Genomic DNA, 19004 nt, shown 5'->3' with positions numbered 1-19004 from the left:
TTTAGAGAAGTTGATCCAAAGGAGAATAAATAGTTGAAAGCAATACAGAATGCCTGAGAGCCTTACTGCAATATTTTCCATTATGTTTTTATATTTGGATTGTAAGCTATGTTTCCCTTCACATAAAGATATTTCCAGCATATTGATTCAGAAAAAGGTATAAATAGGTGCATAAAAATTCACAAGAATGCAGGAAATGAAGTGTTTAATGCTCAAAATTTTCTGGGGGAGGACCCACAGAACCCCCCCTCCATCATAAGTCACCACACACGTCTGGAAACAAAACCTTGGCCTTTGGGTTGGCAGGCCAGTTATGATTAGGCCAAATGTTGGCGCCATCTAAATTACATCTACAAACTGGCCAGCTGAAATGAACATACACTGGCTATTAACAAGCTGGGCAAGCCAATCACCGTTTTGCACTGCATTCAGTTTATTTAAATGGGTCCGGGCTAAGCCCCGAACCTCCTCAAGTCCTAGAAACGCCCCTGGCTGCAGCCTACGTAAGTGGCCTGAAGTTTATACTTGTGCGTTGGTAGCGCGTCGAGCCGGCATGTGTGTGTATGGGGAGTGTGTGGTAGTGTCTCCCCTGTGCTTTCTGATGACGGTGGGAAATCTATAGCAGGAAAAGTTAACCCTCTCCTTGATTTGGTGTTGTTTATGGAGAAGGAGAACCAGAAAATGAGTAGGGGGAAATGCAATGCTGCCAAGAGACGACGTGTGTTGCCACGCCGTCACGGCGCACATTTTACGCAGAAGTATAAATCACGCTTAAGTCCTACCAAATGACCATAATGTAAACAAGCATAAATGAAGGTTTACTTGAATTAGTCCCTTTAAAGTCAGGCAGTGATTATTGCCTTTTGTCAAAAAGTCTGAATTGCTTACATGAAACACATGCAGCTATAAAGCCAGCTTAATTATGACAAGGTAAGCTAAAAAATAAAATGTTCAGCCTAAAATGAATGATTTATCGTATATGAATACGTCCTCCAGACGTTTATCTCGAAGAAAAACCATAATAGCTGAACTTTTGTTTTCTTGGTACGCTTTTATTATCCAGCCTCAGCATTAAAACAAAGGTCTGAAAAATATGAAAATGTGTGGAAATAGTCCCAGAGTGTAGAGTTAAAAATGCACAAAAAGGTACAGTATTAAGTTATATATTAGTACTTTCTTCATCTACAATGGTATGACCAAAGTCACAGCGTATACTGTACGTATCACAACACACTTTAGATCAAATCATGAAATTAAGAAATTACTTCCTAAAAGGAAGCAATTTTGAAATGAAAGTGTGTCATAAGTTAACCCTGAGTAACATGAGCACATGATGCGACATCATTGTCCAAAAGGTTAGCTGTGGTTCACATTTTCATCAAAGATGAGGAAACAGTGATGACCAGTGAAACTTTCCACTGTTTTAAAATCAACCACTAAAAAATAAAACACAATCATTTTCAGTCGAGTCCCACTGTGAGATCCTCTGAGCTCAATGGCTATTACAACGGATTGGTGAGGCAATGGAAAGCATTCTTGTTTCGCCTGCTAACAGGCCTCATAGGACTATACTGAATAGATATAGGCTACTTAAAGGTGCTGTAGGTAGGATTGCGAAGATCCAGGAATTAGCCAAAAAATTTGAACATCGACAACTTCTCAGTCCCTCCCCCCCTTTCTGCTAAAGCCCAAAACGGTCTCCTACGCCCCTCCCCCCACAAGGGAGAATGAATGTGTGTGCATGAGCAGTGATTGACACGCAGTTAGACACCCCCCCCCTGGCCCTGATTGGTGCATCTGAACAGGGAGCGGTGGATTTTTGCAAATCACACTACAGACTGTAGGTGGTGCCAGAGGAGCCGGATTCTTTTTTTAATTACCTGCTTCATGATGTTCTACTTGAACATAGGGTCAGTTTCAGCAAATATGACAGAAAGTTTTATAAGTCTTACCTACTGCACCTTTAATGTGCATATGTTTCTCCTGTCTCTTGTCAGCTAATATGTGATTAAAAGCTAATGCTATAGTAAAAATTATTGGGAATTCTCTTTGTGAATATTCATACTCTTCTTCTCTCAGGTACAGGAGCTGGAGCGTGAGCGTCAGGAGCTGATTAAAGACCAGGCCGTGAAGAAAAACCCTGGGATCGCCAACCGCTGGTGGAACCCTCCTCAGGAGGTAGCCTCCCACTTAATATTTGTTTTGTTTCTTTTATGTTACCTCAATCGACTTCCTGACAAACTGATTGATTGATTTTTTGGTTGGTTCATTCATTCATTCATTCAAGGTTCCTTTGGAAGAACAGCTGGATGCAGAGCAGCTTGAGTCCCTCAAGAAATACCAGGAGAGGAAACAGCAGAAACATACTTATACATACTCACAGGTAACACACACACAAACACACACACACACACACACACACACACACACACACACACACACAGACACACACACACACAAGACTAATGATGCGGGATATGAAAATGATTTGCACTGCAATCTAACAGTGTTGTTTCTGACATTTCTGTCTCACCTTTCTTTTCTTATTTCCTCTGTATTCTGTCCTCCCATCTCATCTGTATTTGCAGCCCCAGGTATCAGGTCCTCCCACAATGGTGACCTTTGACCCAGAGCTAAACAGGAAGGAGGACATTGTGGAGGAGCAGATCAACTTCTCGTCTGCTAGGAGGCAGTTTCTGCAAGGGGAGGCAACCAAGAGGGACGTAGCTCCTCACATATACTCCGCCAAACCCTTTTCGAAATCCATGACTAGAGGCAGCCAGGGGAGCGGAGACATTGTTGCAGAAACCGGGGAGGGTCACCTGGCCTGGTCTGATGAAGGAATTGCAGCAGAATTTACTCGTGCACGAGCTGTAATGACAATCCTGTCTGACGAGGAGGAAGGGAAGCGCCATTTCCATCCAGGTTTTCACCCAGAGGAGTCCGACTCAGGATTAGACGAGTCATCTGTCCGTTCTCAGGACACTACTGTGTTTAGCTTGGATAATGTTTCCGACAGCGGGGCTTCGCTACCGCCTACCCCATTGCCACTTACCCCGGTGTCACCGCCTACCCCCCAGCCCACCACGCCAGTCAATGGGCAGACCAGTGGCAGTCCAACAGAAGAGGAGCTGGACTACCACGCAGGGGTACTTGTCCAAAATGCTATCCAAAATGCCCTGGCAGCTCAGGATGGAGAGGAGTGGCAGCCATCGGACTTGAATTCTTCACAACTGAGTGCCCCTGTGTCTCCATCCTCGGCTTCTTCAAGTAGCCCAGAGCCAGTTTCCTCTTCTCCTGTGTCTTCGAGCGGAGCTCCCAGCCTCCAATCGCCTGTGTCCACCAGTCCTGCTCCATCCAGCCTGTCCCCTCAGCCAGACAGAGGGCCAGAAGTAAGAGTTGTTTCCCAAGAGAAGCCTTCAGAATCACAACACGCTCTGCAGCAGCAGCCCTCCAGTCCAGCACAGCGAACGCAGCTCCAGACGCCTTCTCCACCGCCTTCTCAGCCCATCTCGCCCCCCCAGAGACCCAGAGATGGAGGCCCCAGGATCAAAATCCAGTCCTCTTACGCCAGAGCCCTCGCCTCTTCCGCCCCAGCTCCGGCCCCTGCCTCTGCCGCGCCAGCTCCAGTTCCCAGGCCGACCCCAGTCTACCGTCCCCCTTCTCCCCCAAGCCCGGAGAAACCAGAGTTCAGCTACTTCAGTAAATACTCCGAGGCAGCTGAACTGCGCAGCACGGCCGCAGCTGCACGAGGCCCAGACGCGGAGGCAGCCAGTGGGCCGTTCCGCCTGCGCTCCAACAAGCAGCGAACTCTGTCCATGATCGAAGAGGAGATCCGAGCAGCTCAGCAGAGGGAGGAGGAGCTGAAGAAACAGAGGAAGGAGCAGCCTGTGGTTATTGCCCGCCCCAGCAATGCCTCCAGCAACAGTCTCGGCCCGGTGAGGACGGGCATGCGGCAAACCAAGATCTCCCCAGCAGATAAGATGAAGAGCAACAGCCTGCCAGCTAGACTCACACTGACAGCGAAGACAGCCCCAGGTTAGTCACTACTGTACCGCTTCACAAGGCTGTTTCTCGTTGGTCTCTGTATGAGACTGCTGTAGGTTGTTGTTGTTGCACTAGAACTAAAAACCTTAAAAAAAGACTTCTTGTACGTATACGTAATAAGTTACAATCAAATATTGCTTCAGTAAACCACTCGTGCTTGGTGTAATTTAACAAACGTGTCTATCTCCATGTGTTTTTCTGTAATGTACAGGAAAGATCGAGAAAGTGCGACCTGCACCGCCCGTCTCACCCTCACCCTCAGAAGGAGCCCTGTCTGACGCCGGCAGCGAGGACTCTGGAGGACGACCCAAAAACTTCATGCAGACGCTTATGGAAGACTATGAAACACACAAAGTGAAAAGGAGGGAGAAGCTGGAGGACAACAGTGTAAGTATTTGAACCTGGAAAAACTAGATTAGTAGAGAGAAGACTCGTTTTTTAACAAAACAAAACAACAAATGCATTTTTGCACAGATAATACTTGACCATCAGCTAGTATAAACCTGTAGAAGTTGTTGTTGAAGATATGCAACCAAGATGCCAAAATGTCTCTCAGAAAGGTGATGCAGCTCATCACACATTACATGCTTGTTTGGCTCTCGTGGTTCACTGGGATTTAGTAATACCAACACGGTTGAATGCTTCCATTCATGGCCTGTTGGCACGAGCTAATACCGTATAACAGCAATGGGAATTTACCAGCCTGAAGCAGGAACTGAAATTGAAAGTAAGTCACAGACGCTGGGGGATTTCTGTCCTGACTCCATCTTTACTCGTTTGTTTTGTATCTGAATACGTCTTTTATAGCCAGGTTTCTTTATTAAGAAGAAATATTGAATCTTGGCAGACTTATCTGCTGAAACAAAAGTCTACGAAGCCCATTGGCTTACATGATGGAAAGAAAGTTACATAACCAGAAAATATCACAGACAACAGTTTCACTTCTCCACCGAGTTTTCTCAAATCATAAGCACCAACACTTAACATTCACATACGAGAAAACATACATCTGAGGGTAACATTACATTACACAAACACATCATATTCTGCAAAAGAAAATGGGTTACACTTGAAAGTATCTACATAAGAGTGACATGACACTGTCATGAACGTGTCATAAACATTATAAACAAGTCACAAACGTATATGACATAAAGCTTCTGTCAGTAAGTGTCATTCGGTTTTTGTCATGACAAGTTATGGTTAGGGTTATAGTTAGGGTTAGGGTTCATGTGTCATGATTGTGTCATGTGTTCATGACTGTAGATAACTTCAAGTAAAGTGTTACCAGAAAATGTATGACAGTGCATTCGTAGTTATCATGCATTTTTCAGGATATACAATAATATAATTATTAATAATTTGCAGCAGTGTTGTTGTTACCCGTTTTTGTCATTGCTGATCTTGTTTGATTTGTTTATCCATGATGACATCACATGTGTTGACTATTTGTACTGTTGCTTCTCTCCTGCTGGTCGGTCAGTATGCCCATTTGTTGCTGGCTAACGAGGTAACCACTGAGGTATCTGTCTCACCTCAAACCTGTTCACTCCATGAACCGCCTTTACTGACAGACCTGGGTCAGACTCAATTGAAAAGTCATAGAAAAAGTAATACATCCCTGCTTTCTGCAACGGTTGAAAATTGTTGGGGTTTTTAATATGTCTGTATCACATCTCACTGAAAGAACTGTTTATTCCCTGGGATTTGGAGAGCATCCCGAAGCTGTTTTTTTTACCCTCCATTAAATGTTGTAAAAACATTGTAGATGAGTCAGCAGCAAGAAACACAAACTGTGTCACTTCACCCAGTCTCCCGGATATGAAAGTGGTCCAGAAAACATAGATGGGGATGTATTATTTTAGTTTGAAACCCTAGACCTGGAGGATTCTGTGAGGGAAACCTTTAACAGTTTTATATCTGATCCCAGGTCTGCTTGTGGTCTCACTGCATTACTGTTCAGCTCTGTGGTGTTGGTGCTGCATGTGCTTGTCCATCAATTTGGTGTGACCATTGAAACCCCCCCCCCCCCCCCCATGCACAATGTTTTGCACCTGCCCTCCCTAACAAATTAAAATGGAGATGTGTGCTAATTTAAAATATTAGAAAAGAATTAATGTCATGATGCGCTAATATATGTATACGGCAACAAATATAAATTTGCAAATGTCGGGTAATAAACATCAGATGAATGATAGTCATATCTTTTCTACCAAATGGACATATAAAAGTTTCATTCAAAGAAATATACCTTTCTGAGTTGTTATATGTATCGACTGGAGGTCACAGTAGATGCAATAGCGAGCATCAACTTCTCTCCAGTAGAAACGTAGGTAGGGCTCAGCGTTGAAGCATGAAACTTCTACTGGAAAGAAACAAAATGACTTTTGTTTTTATTGTCAAATACTGCAGGTGCGCTTCATTTGGTGCTTTATTCTGGTAGATACAACTCAAGGACTTGGTTTAACCAAGCGCTCCCTCAGTTTTTGACAAGGACTGCATGCCAAATGAAAGTCACTGGTGTGGTGTGATTGTGTTGCCATTATATCCCTGATGAGCTGGGAAAAAAGCATGGGTTTTATCAGTAAACAGTTGGCTCATGCTAACTATTACGTTGCTCTGACTGTACGCTCGTCTGAATGATTGTTTTGTAATTGACAGGTTCTGGAGGCCACTCGCGTCACTAGGAGGAAGAGCGACATGGCACGGAAGTGGGAAGCCGGTATCTATGCCAACGAGGAAGGAGAGGAAGAAGAAGAAGAAGAGGAAGAGGAAGAGGAGGAGGAGGAGGAGGAGGAGGAGGAGTAAACTGCTCCTTCCAGAGACAGATAAAGGACCGAGTGGAAAGGAGGAGGAGGAAGAGGAGAATGAAGCGAGGATAGGGAAAGGAAACAGTATTTATTTTGCTACTATAGTATTCTGATGATCACATGACCCTCTAGCTCGACCAATGGGGCTCATCGAAGAGATGCATCAAGTTGGGGTTTTCTGACCTGAGGATTGAAGGCCAACAGTATGTTAAGAGACTGAACTGAGTATGTGAGAGACATTTGAAGTGTTGAGGTGAGTTTGGAGAGAAAAAAAGGTCAGTGATGCAAGAGACACTTTGGAAGGGTTTTCTGGTGGTTTAAGAGCGCTGTTCCGAAATGTATTTGGGATGAAAGGTTTTTTACTAGTCGGTAGACGTTGAATTAACTAAATATTCATAGGAATTTTCATTTGCCTGTAATTTTCTTATTGAAATATGGGCTGAGATCTAAAGGTTTTATTTTGACAGGTTGCCTGAGACTTGAAATGGGTGCTCGATAAATACCCCAATCATCTTCAAAATGTGTGAAAATGTTTTCATTACCAACAGGGGAAGAGAAAAAAAAAGATGCAAACGACAAGCAGGTGTGTCCAAAGTGACTATCAAGAAACCTCTGACTGAACGTTAAATGAGAAAAAGGCGAGGCCTAATTTCTGTCATGTCAGAATTATTTTTACCTTTATTGGATGATGCTGCGGGAAGGCTGCCGTGTTTTTCCAGGCACTGAAAACAAATGGGAGCCCAAGCATCACTTTCAGAACACGTAAAGTTTTGTCTTCTGCGTCCTGCTGTGCCACAGTACAGATAGAAGGCACACATGACGTGTTGGTGGGAGCTTTTGCAATCCTTTTAAGCATCTGTATTAAATGGTAAGTGCCGACTTGAGGGTCCTTGAACTGTTAAATGCTAGCGAGGACATTTGCAAAACTAGCATCAAGGTTCAACTTTGCCTTAGACCGTCAGTAATTGTCGGATGCACGTTATGTATGATGTATTGTACCTTCTCCTATTCTGTATTACTTACAGTCTCAGTAGACCTTAGAGAAAATACGCAACCACATTAGATAGAAAGTCTGTCTATAAAACACTACTGACTTCATGTCTATTAAGTGACAGACAGATGGGGAAGAGGGAAGCTAACTGCGGGTCATGTTTGCGTCACTTCAGTCAGACTGTGTATTAATGAAAGGGCTGGGTCGGGGGGGTTTCTATTCTAAAAAAAAAAAAAACACTTATTTTACCTTTGCTGGCTACGTCGCTTTGTTGACCTGTGCTCTCTGATGTAAGCAGTTGTTTCCTGTATTATACTGAGGTAGGACTGTGTATTTGATATATGACTGAACATGTAATGTATGTTGAGATTCCAGTGGGGCAACTGCCGTGTTATCTACTATACCTTGCGAGCTGAGGATAAAGTTTGATGAAAAATATTGAAGAAGCGTGTTACCAAAAACAGAATGTTGTTATTTAGAAACGTCAGTCTCTACGCTTTTAAAATCTATTTCAGAAGTGCTGATTGTTGTGCATGAAGTGACACTCCTTTCCTATCCTGAAACAAGCACACAACAAGCAGTGAAAAAAGAGAAGGCAATCGATTATCAGTTTCATTAACAGGCCACAACTACAGGCTGAACGTCTGTTCATTGTCTATGTTAATAACATAACAAGCGGGAGATTCATGTGTTGGGGTTGTCTGTTTATATATATATATATATATATATATATATATATATATATATATATATATATATATATATTTTGTGAGCTTTGATTTTGCAGGATGGTGTGATTTCCTGTTTTGTTAAATGAATGAAGAATTGCAGGCGCTATGAGTATGGTGTTACTTTGGGTTGTCCAGGTGCAAAAAGCAAGGTTCAACTTCCAAATTAAAACGGTAAAACAAATTGAAACAGGAATAATCCCTGAAGCCTACAGGACTGTTTTCAAATGAGTATTTCAGATAGAAACCTGGCGACATTGAACCACTTAACTGAAAAGTAGCAGAAATTGCTCTACTTTTCAGTCTTTGTTAGCTTGTTTATTGAAGCCCTTTTGGTGTTTTTTCAGCATTAGGATGTCAGGAGGATGGTGAGAAAGATTGCCCTGGGAAACCGCAGGTCACAGTTTATATCACTGCATCTGCCAGCGTGTCCTGTCCGAGTGTCTTTCAGGCAGGAACTGATCTTTCTGTTTGCTCACAAACACTGAATAAAAGCTATAGAATTAAAACTGAGATAAAGTTGCACAAACGATAAGGAATCGCAGGACACATACTAACCCTCCACAATAATGACTAATAATTATATTTATTGGGACAGTTCCATCCTGAGTGCAAATTATCTGACTCTATTTAATTATCTATTGTAATATGCTCTCTAAAGGGTAAACCAAGGACTCGTGCCTATATGTGTCCATTTCCCCTGAAACTGAAAAAACCCCCACAATGGTTCCTGACAATCCTCCTCTTTATTGTTTTTCTACACGTGATAATATATAAAATGAAAAAAAAGTATGTAAAGGACTAGCGTCCCTTTTTATGAGACGTTATTGTGGTGCTGCAGAAAGTGCCGATGCCACAGTTGCAACGGAGGTACAGTGTCACCGATGCTGATATGAGATTGATTTTGCCACATGAGTTAAGGGACAAACAAAATAATATTTGGATGCATTTCCATGTGAGAGTTATTTGATTTTTAGAGGAGCTCAAGCAGACATGTTTTCAGTATGAATGACAAATAAAGATCCTTTGTGATGGATGATGGTGAACAGTGGCCTATTCTGGATGCCAGCTGAGCATCTACTATTTCTAAGCTTTATTATTCACAGCACGATTTGAGTTTTGAGCAACAAAAGCAAATGGCTTCGTCCCTAGTGTACTGTAGCTGCTGCCACACATTGTAATACTGTGTTATTAAAATGTACACAAGCACACACACTGTTCTAAATTTCACCCTCAAAGGACACAATCAAACCCCAAACCGTTTTGAGTTCTCATTAAATACATAACACTTTTGAAATGGTTACAGACATTATGCGCACGCAGAGGAGTTGTAATTGTTTGCTTTATTAATATTATTATTATTATGCTTTTGTTTTTGGAATTCTTGGTGAAAAGAGGATTTATTTATCATTTTGAAATGCTGGTAGCTTGTTTTTCGCCTTCAGAAGCGCCCAAGCTTCAGTGTGGGACTCACACTGTCTGTCTGTCTGTGTGTGTGTGTTTGTGTGTGTGTGTGTGTGTGTGTGTGTGTGTGTGTGTGTGTGTGTGTGTGTGTGTGTGTGTGTGTGTGTGTGTGAGTGTGTGTGATAAAGCAATCTTATTATACAGTATACAGTATAACCTCTCTTCCTATGTTAACCACTTGTATGCTCATACTCTGCTTTGTTATTTTATAGCACATGTACGGCTCACTGTTATACACCTACCATATATATATTATGAATATTTTCTCATTAAAAACAAAACCTGTAAATGTGGGATTTCTGAGTGGTTCATTCATGTTTCAAACTAACAAGCCAATGTGACCATTTGCTGTTTGTTTCATATCGTTGTAAACTGAATTTCTTCGGCTTTTGGGATTTTTGGTTGAACAAAACAAACAACTGGAAGATGTGATGGGCAGTTTTTCGCTATGTTTTCACATTTTACACACACATTTACATACATAACCAACTGATTAATTGAAGAAGTAACCGATGATCAAAGTAATTGCCTACTGAGATGGATTACCTGATTTTCATTTTACTCTGACATGTGTATTTGAATACCATAATAACACAGAGGCCATTATGATCATTTTACTTTCTCTTTTCTGCTATTGTTCTGTTCACTATCAAAGTATTTGCCTTTTAATAGTTGAAAACAGAATTATTAACTATTAACAAATGTGTCCCAGTCTAGGTGTTGAGGGTAGGGTGGTTTCCAAAATCACACACACACACACACACACACACACACACACACACACACACACACACACACACACACACACACACACACACTTTTCTCCGTTTCTTCATGCTGTGAGGAGGAGGAAGTGGGCGTGAGAAATGTGTATTTTCTCCCTCAGAGCTTTCATTTCAAAAACAGACACACTTGTGACTTTGAGGAAGAAAACTTTAGCAGCTGCGCTGTTGACTTTTGCATTTGTTCACATTCAGTCTGATTTTGACTTAAAGTTTAATAAGGAAGTTTTAAGGTTGTAATTAAAAGTGTAATCATGGTCCTGTCGAGTCTGTGCCAAACGGTGCTCCGGCAGATAGAGCCGGTTGTCGTGCTTGAGCAGCTGGGTAGCACTCTCTTCGACACCGCCCTGCTGATGGTGGTCAAGGACCGGAATGTTAACGCCACCTACCCGGATGCCCACCTGTCCCGGGAGGACAGCCAGCAGAAAGCCATTACGGACTTCTACATGGCCTACAACCTCATCATCAGGCTGGTGCCGATCTTCCCTGCGCTGCTCCTGGCCAGGTTAGGCGACCGCGGCTGGAGGAGAGCTCCCATCGTGGTGCCCATGAGCGGGTACCTGCTGTCCAGGCTCGCCCTGCTCCTGGTGGTCGTCTTTCGGCTCCCGTTGGAGGTGATGTTCGGCGCGGCGGTTGTCTTCGGGCTGTCCGGCGGCTTCTGCGCCTACTGGCCTGGCGTGATGACCCTGGCGTCGCTCGGCTCCACTGCGACTGACCGGTCTAAGGTCGGTGCTCTCAGTTAGGATTCCGAGCTTTACTTCATAGTACTGTACAGGCTACTTGCAGAAGTCTTACATTAGGCCTAAGTGTAGTCTACTTTTCCAATATAGTTTTACACTATAACATCCTAAATAATAATATAATTATACAACAAAAGTAGCCTTGGCTACTTTATTAGGCTAATTGTAAGGCTGCATTTATTATAGGGCAACTTTAGTGATAATGTTTGGTTACAAAATATAATCTACCCTCTGTTGGAAAAAAAAAGAGAAAACTTTCCAAAATGCCTTACACCTAATACTGGCTTGTCATCCCAGCCCTTGACAAATGCATAAAAATGATTGGCTTAAACCTAACCGAGAATATGAAACATTATATATCAAAATACATATTCTTAAAGTTTTAGTTAGTCAGGAGGGCATCAACTTTTGAAAGAAGTAATGTGTGTCCATGTCCCGTGCAGGTGATGATGAAAGTGGAGCTGCTGTATGGGGCAGCAGGTCTGGTGGGCAGCCTGGTGTCGGGTCATCTGTTCCTGCTGTACAGCTTCAGTTTGGAGCATGGGATCGTCCTGCTCACTGTGAGCGCACTGCTGCACCTGCTCTGCCTCATACACTCCAGATTCCTGCTGCAGGTCAGTGTGTGTGTGTGTGTGTGTGTGTGTGTGTGTGTGTGTGTGTGTGTGTGTGTGTGTGTGTGTGTGTGTGTGTTTCTAATCTAGTCATTTGGATAAATTACTCTTTTGTTTCCTGTTCCCAAAAAGATAAAGTGAATAACTTTCTGTAGTTAAATAACTACTTCCTCTCCTAGCTTTTTGCTACACACAGCAATTCCATACTATATCTGAAACATTTCTAGCTAGCCAGAGTCTGAGAACTGCTTCACTATTGTCACTCAAACTTGCCCCACCTTTGAAAATACTTTGGGTGGATGATAAATCACCTAACCAGTTTCCTTGTATGTTATGTAAGGAATAATACCTGACGAGTTGTCATGGGACGCATTATTGAAATTGGGTATGCAGGTGCTGTTTACCTCCATGTATGAAAACTCAAAAAGAACGTTTAATGAAGGCTGTTGTATATACTGTGAAACTGAAGAGGCACAAATAGAAAGGATACAGACACCGGAATAAACTCACTCTTGTAAACTGTGTATTTCAAAAAAATAAAAAATCATTTAGAACAAAAACATGTTCTTCTTTTATTCCCTAATGCAGCCCAAATGTTTACTAAAGTTACCACAATAGCTATATAATATAGCTATAATACAGCTCATGCAGATGTTAAATATGTGTGTGTGTGTGTGTGTGTGTGTGTGTGTCCATCTTAATTTAAGGTGAAACAAGTACCCAACACAGAGCCAGAGGACAATTGCCACCTCATTCCTCCCGCCTACAGTGAAGCCCCTGCGGAGGCTCCTCTTGGGAAAAACATGGTGAATGTGGTGCTGCTGTTTGCAGCTGCTATGTTGTACAACTCTGCAGTGGGTGGAGCCATAGAAATACTGGGCAGTTTTGTGCTGAAAGAGCCACTCAACTGGAGCGCCACTCAGGTGACATTTTGCTCTGTTTTATGTTGGTATTTAGGTATTGTATTTGTGACTTTGATGCATGAAAGATAAAACAAAAGTTTTTTTGCTGATTTAAAATTCATTAAAATTGTTAGGCAGTAAGATAAAATATAATCAGCGGAAATGTATAAACATTTGCTGCCAGCAATTTTCAAATTAATTATTTAGACTGAATTGTTAGTTTCACTTACACATGCTGTTTTGGTTGCGCCATTGAATGTGACTTATTGTAATGAAGAAGCTGCATACAGTAGATTCATATATGCATTGTGTGTTTTTATGTACAGTAGACTACAGTGTATATTCACTTTTAATTTTACTTTCTCTCATTTTTCTCTTTCTTTCACTAATTTTCTTGTTTGCTGTCCAATCACATGATTTTCCTTTGTTTCTCTTTCTCTCTCTTTGTCCAGGTGGGTTATGGGAACGCAGCAGGCTTCATGATTTTTCTCACCAGTTTCGTTGGCGTCATGGTGTTTCGTCGCTGCGTCAGCGAGGTGATGCTCATCCTGATTGGCATGGTGTCATTCGCCTCGGGAATTTACTTCATGTCCTTTGTGACAGCCACCTACATGTTCTACATCGGTAAGAATCTTAACTCAGGAATGATCCACTTGTGGTGGATCACGACTAATGGACATTTTTACCCTCTAACTACAACAGATAACTTCTAAAATAAAATGAAAATTAAGAGATTAAAAGGTCAGTGTAATATGTCGAAAAAATTTATAAAAAAAAGTCATAGTATAGTATGTCGAACAAAGTGATAAAAGTCATAGTACAGTATGTTTAGGAAAAGGACATAACATAGTATGTCGGAAAAAGTGCTAAAAAAGTCAGTACAATGTGTCGTAAAAATTGGTAAGAAATTCACATGTCGAAAAATGTCATAGTATAGTATGTCGAAAACAGTCATGAAAAAGTCATAGTACAGTATGTTTAAAAAAAAGTCATAGTATACTATGTCGAAAACAATCATGATAAATTCATAGTATAGTGTGTTAAAATCGTCATAGTATAGTGTGTCGGAAAAAGTTATAATAAAGTCAAAGTATAGTCCATCAAAAAGAGTCATGAAAAATTCATAGTATAGTATGTCGAAAAAAGTGATGAAAAAGTCATAGCATAGTATGTCGGAAAAAGTCATAGTATAGTATGTCGAAAAAAAGTCATAGTGTAGTATGTAAAAAAAAATCATAGTATAGTATCTCGAAAAAGGTGATAAAAAAGTCATGGTATAGTATGTCGAAAAAAGTCATAGTATAGTATGTCGAAAAAAGTGATGAAAGTCATAGTATAGTATGTAAAAAAAAAGTGATAAAAAAAGTCATAGTATAGTATGTCAAAAAAAGTGATACAAAAAGTCATAGTATAGTATGTCGAAAAAAGTGATAAAAAAGGTCATAGTGTAATATGTTGAAAAAAAGTCATAGTATAGTATGTAAAAAAAAAGTGATAAAAAAAGTCATAGTATAGTATGTCAAAAAAAGTGATACAAAAAGTCATAGTATAGTATGTCGAAAAAAGTGATAAAAAGGTCATAGTGTAATATGTTGAAAAAAGTCATAGTATAGTATGTCGAAAAAAGTGGTAAAAAAGTCATAGTGTAGTATGTCGAAAAAAGTCATAGTATAGTATGTCGAAAAAAGTGGTAAAAAAGTCATAGTATAGTATGTCGAAAAAAGTGATAAATAGGTCATAGTATAGTATGTCGAAAAAAGTCATAGTATAGTATGTCGAAGAAAATCTTGAAGAACTTGCAAACCAAAAGCTTTGTCGACGAGGTTTTGAACTGGCAACCCCAGAACCTGTTTCCACATCTTGGAGCTAGTTGCAGCAAGCCTGACCACTGCACCATCATAATACTGTAGAATCTCTTTTAAAATAGTCATAGTATAGTATGTCGAAAAAAGTCATAGCATAGTATGTCGAAAAAAGTCATAGTGTAGTATGTCGAAAAAAATCATAGTATAGTATGTCGAAAAAAGTGATTAAAAAGGTTATAGTATAGTATGTCATAAAAATGTCATAGTGTAGTATGTCTAAAAATGTCCTAGAAAAGTCATAGTATAGTATGTCGAAAAAAGTGATAAAAAAAGTCATAGTATGTCGAAAAAAGTCATAGTATAGTATGTCGAAAAAAAGTAATAAGAAAGTCATAGTATAGTATGTCGAAAAAAGGTAAAGTATGTCGAAAAAAGTGATAAAAAGGTCATAGTATAAGGAAAATAATTATAAAAAAGTAATAGTGTAGTATGTTGAAAAAGGTGATGAAAAAGTCATAGTAGTGTAAGTCAAAAAAGCCATTAAAAAGTCATAGTATAGTATGTCAAATAAGTCACAAAAATTCCATTGTAAAGTGGTTTTAAAAGTCTGGGAGAAAAGAGCTATCACACAACAGCAAATAATAAGCCCTTATGAAAATTATATAATGTTATCCTTCTAGTAGCTTTGTAATGCCTACCTAATCTGTACTTTATATAGCCTATTGTATTCTGTATTCTTGTACTGTATTGAATGTGAAACTGTATGCTGTCTTGCACGCATCTGCTTTTCTTGGCCAGGTCGCTGTTGCAAATGAGAACCTGTTCTCAACGGCCTACCTGGTTAAATAAAGGTTAAATAAAAAAATAAATAAACCAGTCTCGTTTTAAAGCAAGGAGTGGTAGATGGGAACAAAATGTCATATTGTCATATTTTGTCATGCACATGTTAAAGTAAAAAGACTGATTGTTAAGATGGTGAGAGTATAGAAAAGAGAGAAAATGGTAGCTGTCGGTGGTGGGTGCAAAAGAACCTTGCGGAGGAAAAATATTAACCAGCGTTCAATTTGTCTGCAGCTCGCGTACTCAATCTGTTTGCTCTCATCCCGATGCCCACCATCAGATCTCTGCTCTCACAGCACGTTCCAGCATCGTCATGTGGTGAGTATGCAACCTCTGTGTGTGTGCGAAGGCGTATGAAAGCACTACAGATGAGTAATTATAACAGTAGAGATGATTAAACAGTGAAAACAATTAAATACACAGCAGGGTAATGCACTTGCTACTGATGCTTTCAACACATTGATTTGATTATACAAGTAAGAAATCTGGAGAGTGCATCGGGCAGTACATGTACACCTTTACAACTTTAACTTGCTGCTAACAGTTCTAAAATATTAATAAAGGGTCAGTTCACCTTCATTTAAAAAGAAAAGAAAACAATTCTCACTTCACCTTTTCTCCCTTTTCCCTCACAACGTAAATCAATCCCTTACAACGCCTTGCGTTGTTGTTGAAGCTAAAATGCACATATTGTAGTATTATAATACTGATAGTGAGATCGTGGATCTGGATCAGAGTAAAAAAAACTTTACTAATCCTCTCACACTGCTATTATCAATCTGTCATGTTTAGTGCATTTATTGCTTTATTGATGAGAGTTGTGTCATTATATCTTACCCGACAGCCAAAAAGATACGCATCGTAAAAAGCCTCTGGTTAGAGTGCCATGCTTCCCTTTTTCACACACACACACACACACACACACACACACACACACACACACACACACACACACACACACACACACACACGCTTGGTCACTGATGATTAAAGAGAAGGAAGTCAGTGCAATGCAAACACACACACACACACACACACACACACACACACACACACACACACACACACACACATTAGCAACCCCGACCCTATTCATGTTCACACACACTTACAAATGTGGAAATCAAAAAACATATATGAGAGCATGCTAGTTGTCTCCCCTGTTTCCAGTCTGTATGCTAAGCTGAGCTAGCAGGCTGCAGGCTGTAGCTTCATATTTACAGTACAGATATAAGATATCAGTTTTCTAATCTCACTCTCAGCCAAAAAACGAATGTGTATTTCCAAAGAATCTCAAAAATATTCCTTTAAAGAGATCTATGTGAGAAAGGAAAATGTACATGGTTCCCCTAAACCTTTTTTAACTTCTCTTTCCTTTGACCTATCCGTCCTCCTTCCCATCAGGCACCACTCTCACCTCCCTGCAGTTGGCTCTGAAGTTTGCCGGTCTGGTGTACATCCCTGCCTTTACTAAGATCTATCAGAGAACCCTGGACTGGTTCCCAGGCTTCGTCTTCACGCTCTCCAGCATCATTACAGTACTGGGAATGATACCCATCAGGTATGATGTGGATGATATATAATGTTGCTGGGAGTGAAAACATCTATTCCTAGGGCTCAATATCCCATTTACAATGTAAGCACTTTGTAGTGCAAAACACATCATGTCTTCTCAAGAACATTTCCTCTCTTCTCCCTCCAGTATTGTCGGCTGCAGATCAGCTCAGAAGAGACAGTACATGAGGATTCAGGGTAACTGAGGGCAAAGATGTCACCGCCAGCAGTGAGTTAATGTTGGTACGAGACAGACGGGAAGTAAGACTTGAAATGGGCAAATCATAGGCAAATGGGCAAAGGAGAATGGTGCCTTTAATCTCACTTCCTATAATGGTAAACATTTAGAGACTGCAGGAGAGGAGTTCTGGCAGGCTTTGGCTGTTGCAGGAGGAACAGACAGCAGGATGGACAAAAAGATGTCGAATGTTACAATGATTGGACTTTTGACAGAGATACGGGCAAATAGGGCTGGGCGATATGGAGAAAATCAAATATCACGATATTTTTGACCAAATATCTCGATATCGATACCGCAACGATATTGTAGTGTTGACTACTGGCGCTTTCACAAAATATTTACACAATGAGATTTTTGATTTATACTCAGACTTAATGCTTTTAGTTTGTAGATTTCCAGTACAAGTCACACATCAGTCACTGGAAAACAAATGACTTAACATTCAGACAAACACATAACTCACACAAACACAGAGGCCATTTGACGGTCTCACATACAGTACCTTTTGTTTTCTTCCACATTAGAACTACTTTTTTAATAGATTTCAATTAAAATAGATGCACTTTATAGTACTTCTGAGTGCAACAATAGTTACATGCTGACTTGTAAACCTGCAGGTCAGAGAAAGTTAAAATGGTATATTTTTGCCATTGGTGTTTTCATGATTTTCATTCTTTTTTTAGTGTTTACATATTTATTCACTAATGCATTTTATCATATATGTTTTCTGTTCACTTGTCTTGTTGCTTTTTTACAGTTATGTTTGGTCAGTTCATTTTGAATTGGTTGGAAAGCACTTTTAACTCATTTGTTATATATATATATATATATATATATATATATATATATATATGTGGTTTAATATTACTATGACTTATTGGTTGGATTTTTGCTTGTGTGATTTCATTTAACAAAACATTTTAGAAATGTAGATTTTTTAATAACTACAGTTACATATAATAATTCATATCTACAGTAATTATGCATTTCAGATAATCAGGCTGCAAGTGTCATTTTGCTTAATGGTACTTATGGTGGATCTGAAGGGAAGACCATGCAGACTGCATTGTTATTTTTGTGTTACGCGTTCATTTATTATTGCACTTTTAATTGTTGACACTTTTCTTAAAAACTCACACACGAAAGCGTTGCTGTCAGTGAGTTTAAATAAAGGTTATAACACCTAAGGTACATTTTATGTTGGTGTAAGGGTGGGAACAAACTGTCAAATATTTCCATTAATGAACCATGAATCTGCAAGTTTGGTAAAAGTTTAGTTTTTGTATTTTTTAAGGAATATTTACTTCGATTTTGTCTATATGAAACCAACTTGATGCAATGTATTATGCAATTTACTTATATTATGACAATAAATGAGATTTTACACATTCAAAATGTATTTTTTGAAATTAGTATCTAAACAAGTTCAATTCATGTTTTTTGCTGCATACTCGCCAGATCATTATTATTATTATTATGTATTTTCATC

The 19004-nt window shown here is 40.0% G+C and overlaps 2 protein-coding genes across 2 annotated transcripts in view; both read left to right on the top strand.

Moving 5' to 3' along the window:
* palm2akap2 (PALM2 and AKAP2 fusion) overlaps positions 1-10329 on the top strand; it is a 93073-nt gene extending 82744 nt beyond the window's left edge. Inside the window, exons 12-16 of the mRNA XM_078271913.1 lie at positions 2080-2178; positions 2288-2383; positions 2589-4038; positions 4259-4434; positions 6709-10329. Coding sequence (XP_078128039.1) covers positions 2080-2178; positions 2288-2383; positions 2589-4038; positions 4259-4434; positions 6709-6855 — 1968 coding nt within the window. The 3' untranslated portion in view covers positions 6856-10329. The remainder of the gene's footprint in view (positions 1-2079; positions 2179-2287; positions 2384-2588; positions 4039-4258; positions 4435-6708) is intronic.
* A 591-nt stretch (positions 10330-10920) lies between these two features.
* slc46a2 (solute carrier family 46 member 2) lies at positions 10921-18910 on the top strand. The gene is made up of 7 exons (XM_078271917.1): positions 10921-11547; positions 12006-12176; positions 12881-13096; positions 13528-13699; positions 15955-16038; positions 17125-17281; positions 17423-18910. Exons 1-7 carry the CDS (start codon positions 11077-11079, stop codon positions 17478-17480), a joined length of 1329 nt encoding a protein of 442 aa, XP_078128043.1. The 5' UTR covers positions 10921-11076; the 3' UTR covers positions 17481-18910.
* Positions 18911-19004: the final 94 nt, after the last annotated feature.

The sequence above is a fragment of the Sander vitreus genome, chromosome 16, assembly GCF_031162955.1.
Source record: "Sander vitreus isolate 19-12246 chromosome 16, sanVit1, whole genome shotgun sequence".
NCBI classification, from domain to species: Eukaryota; Metazoa; Chordata; class Actinopteri; order Perciformes; family Percidae; genus Sander; species Sander vitreus.
The sequence above is the reverse complement of the archived record's forward strand: the minus strand, read 5'-3'. Positions and strand labels throughout refer to the sequence as shown.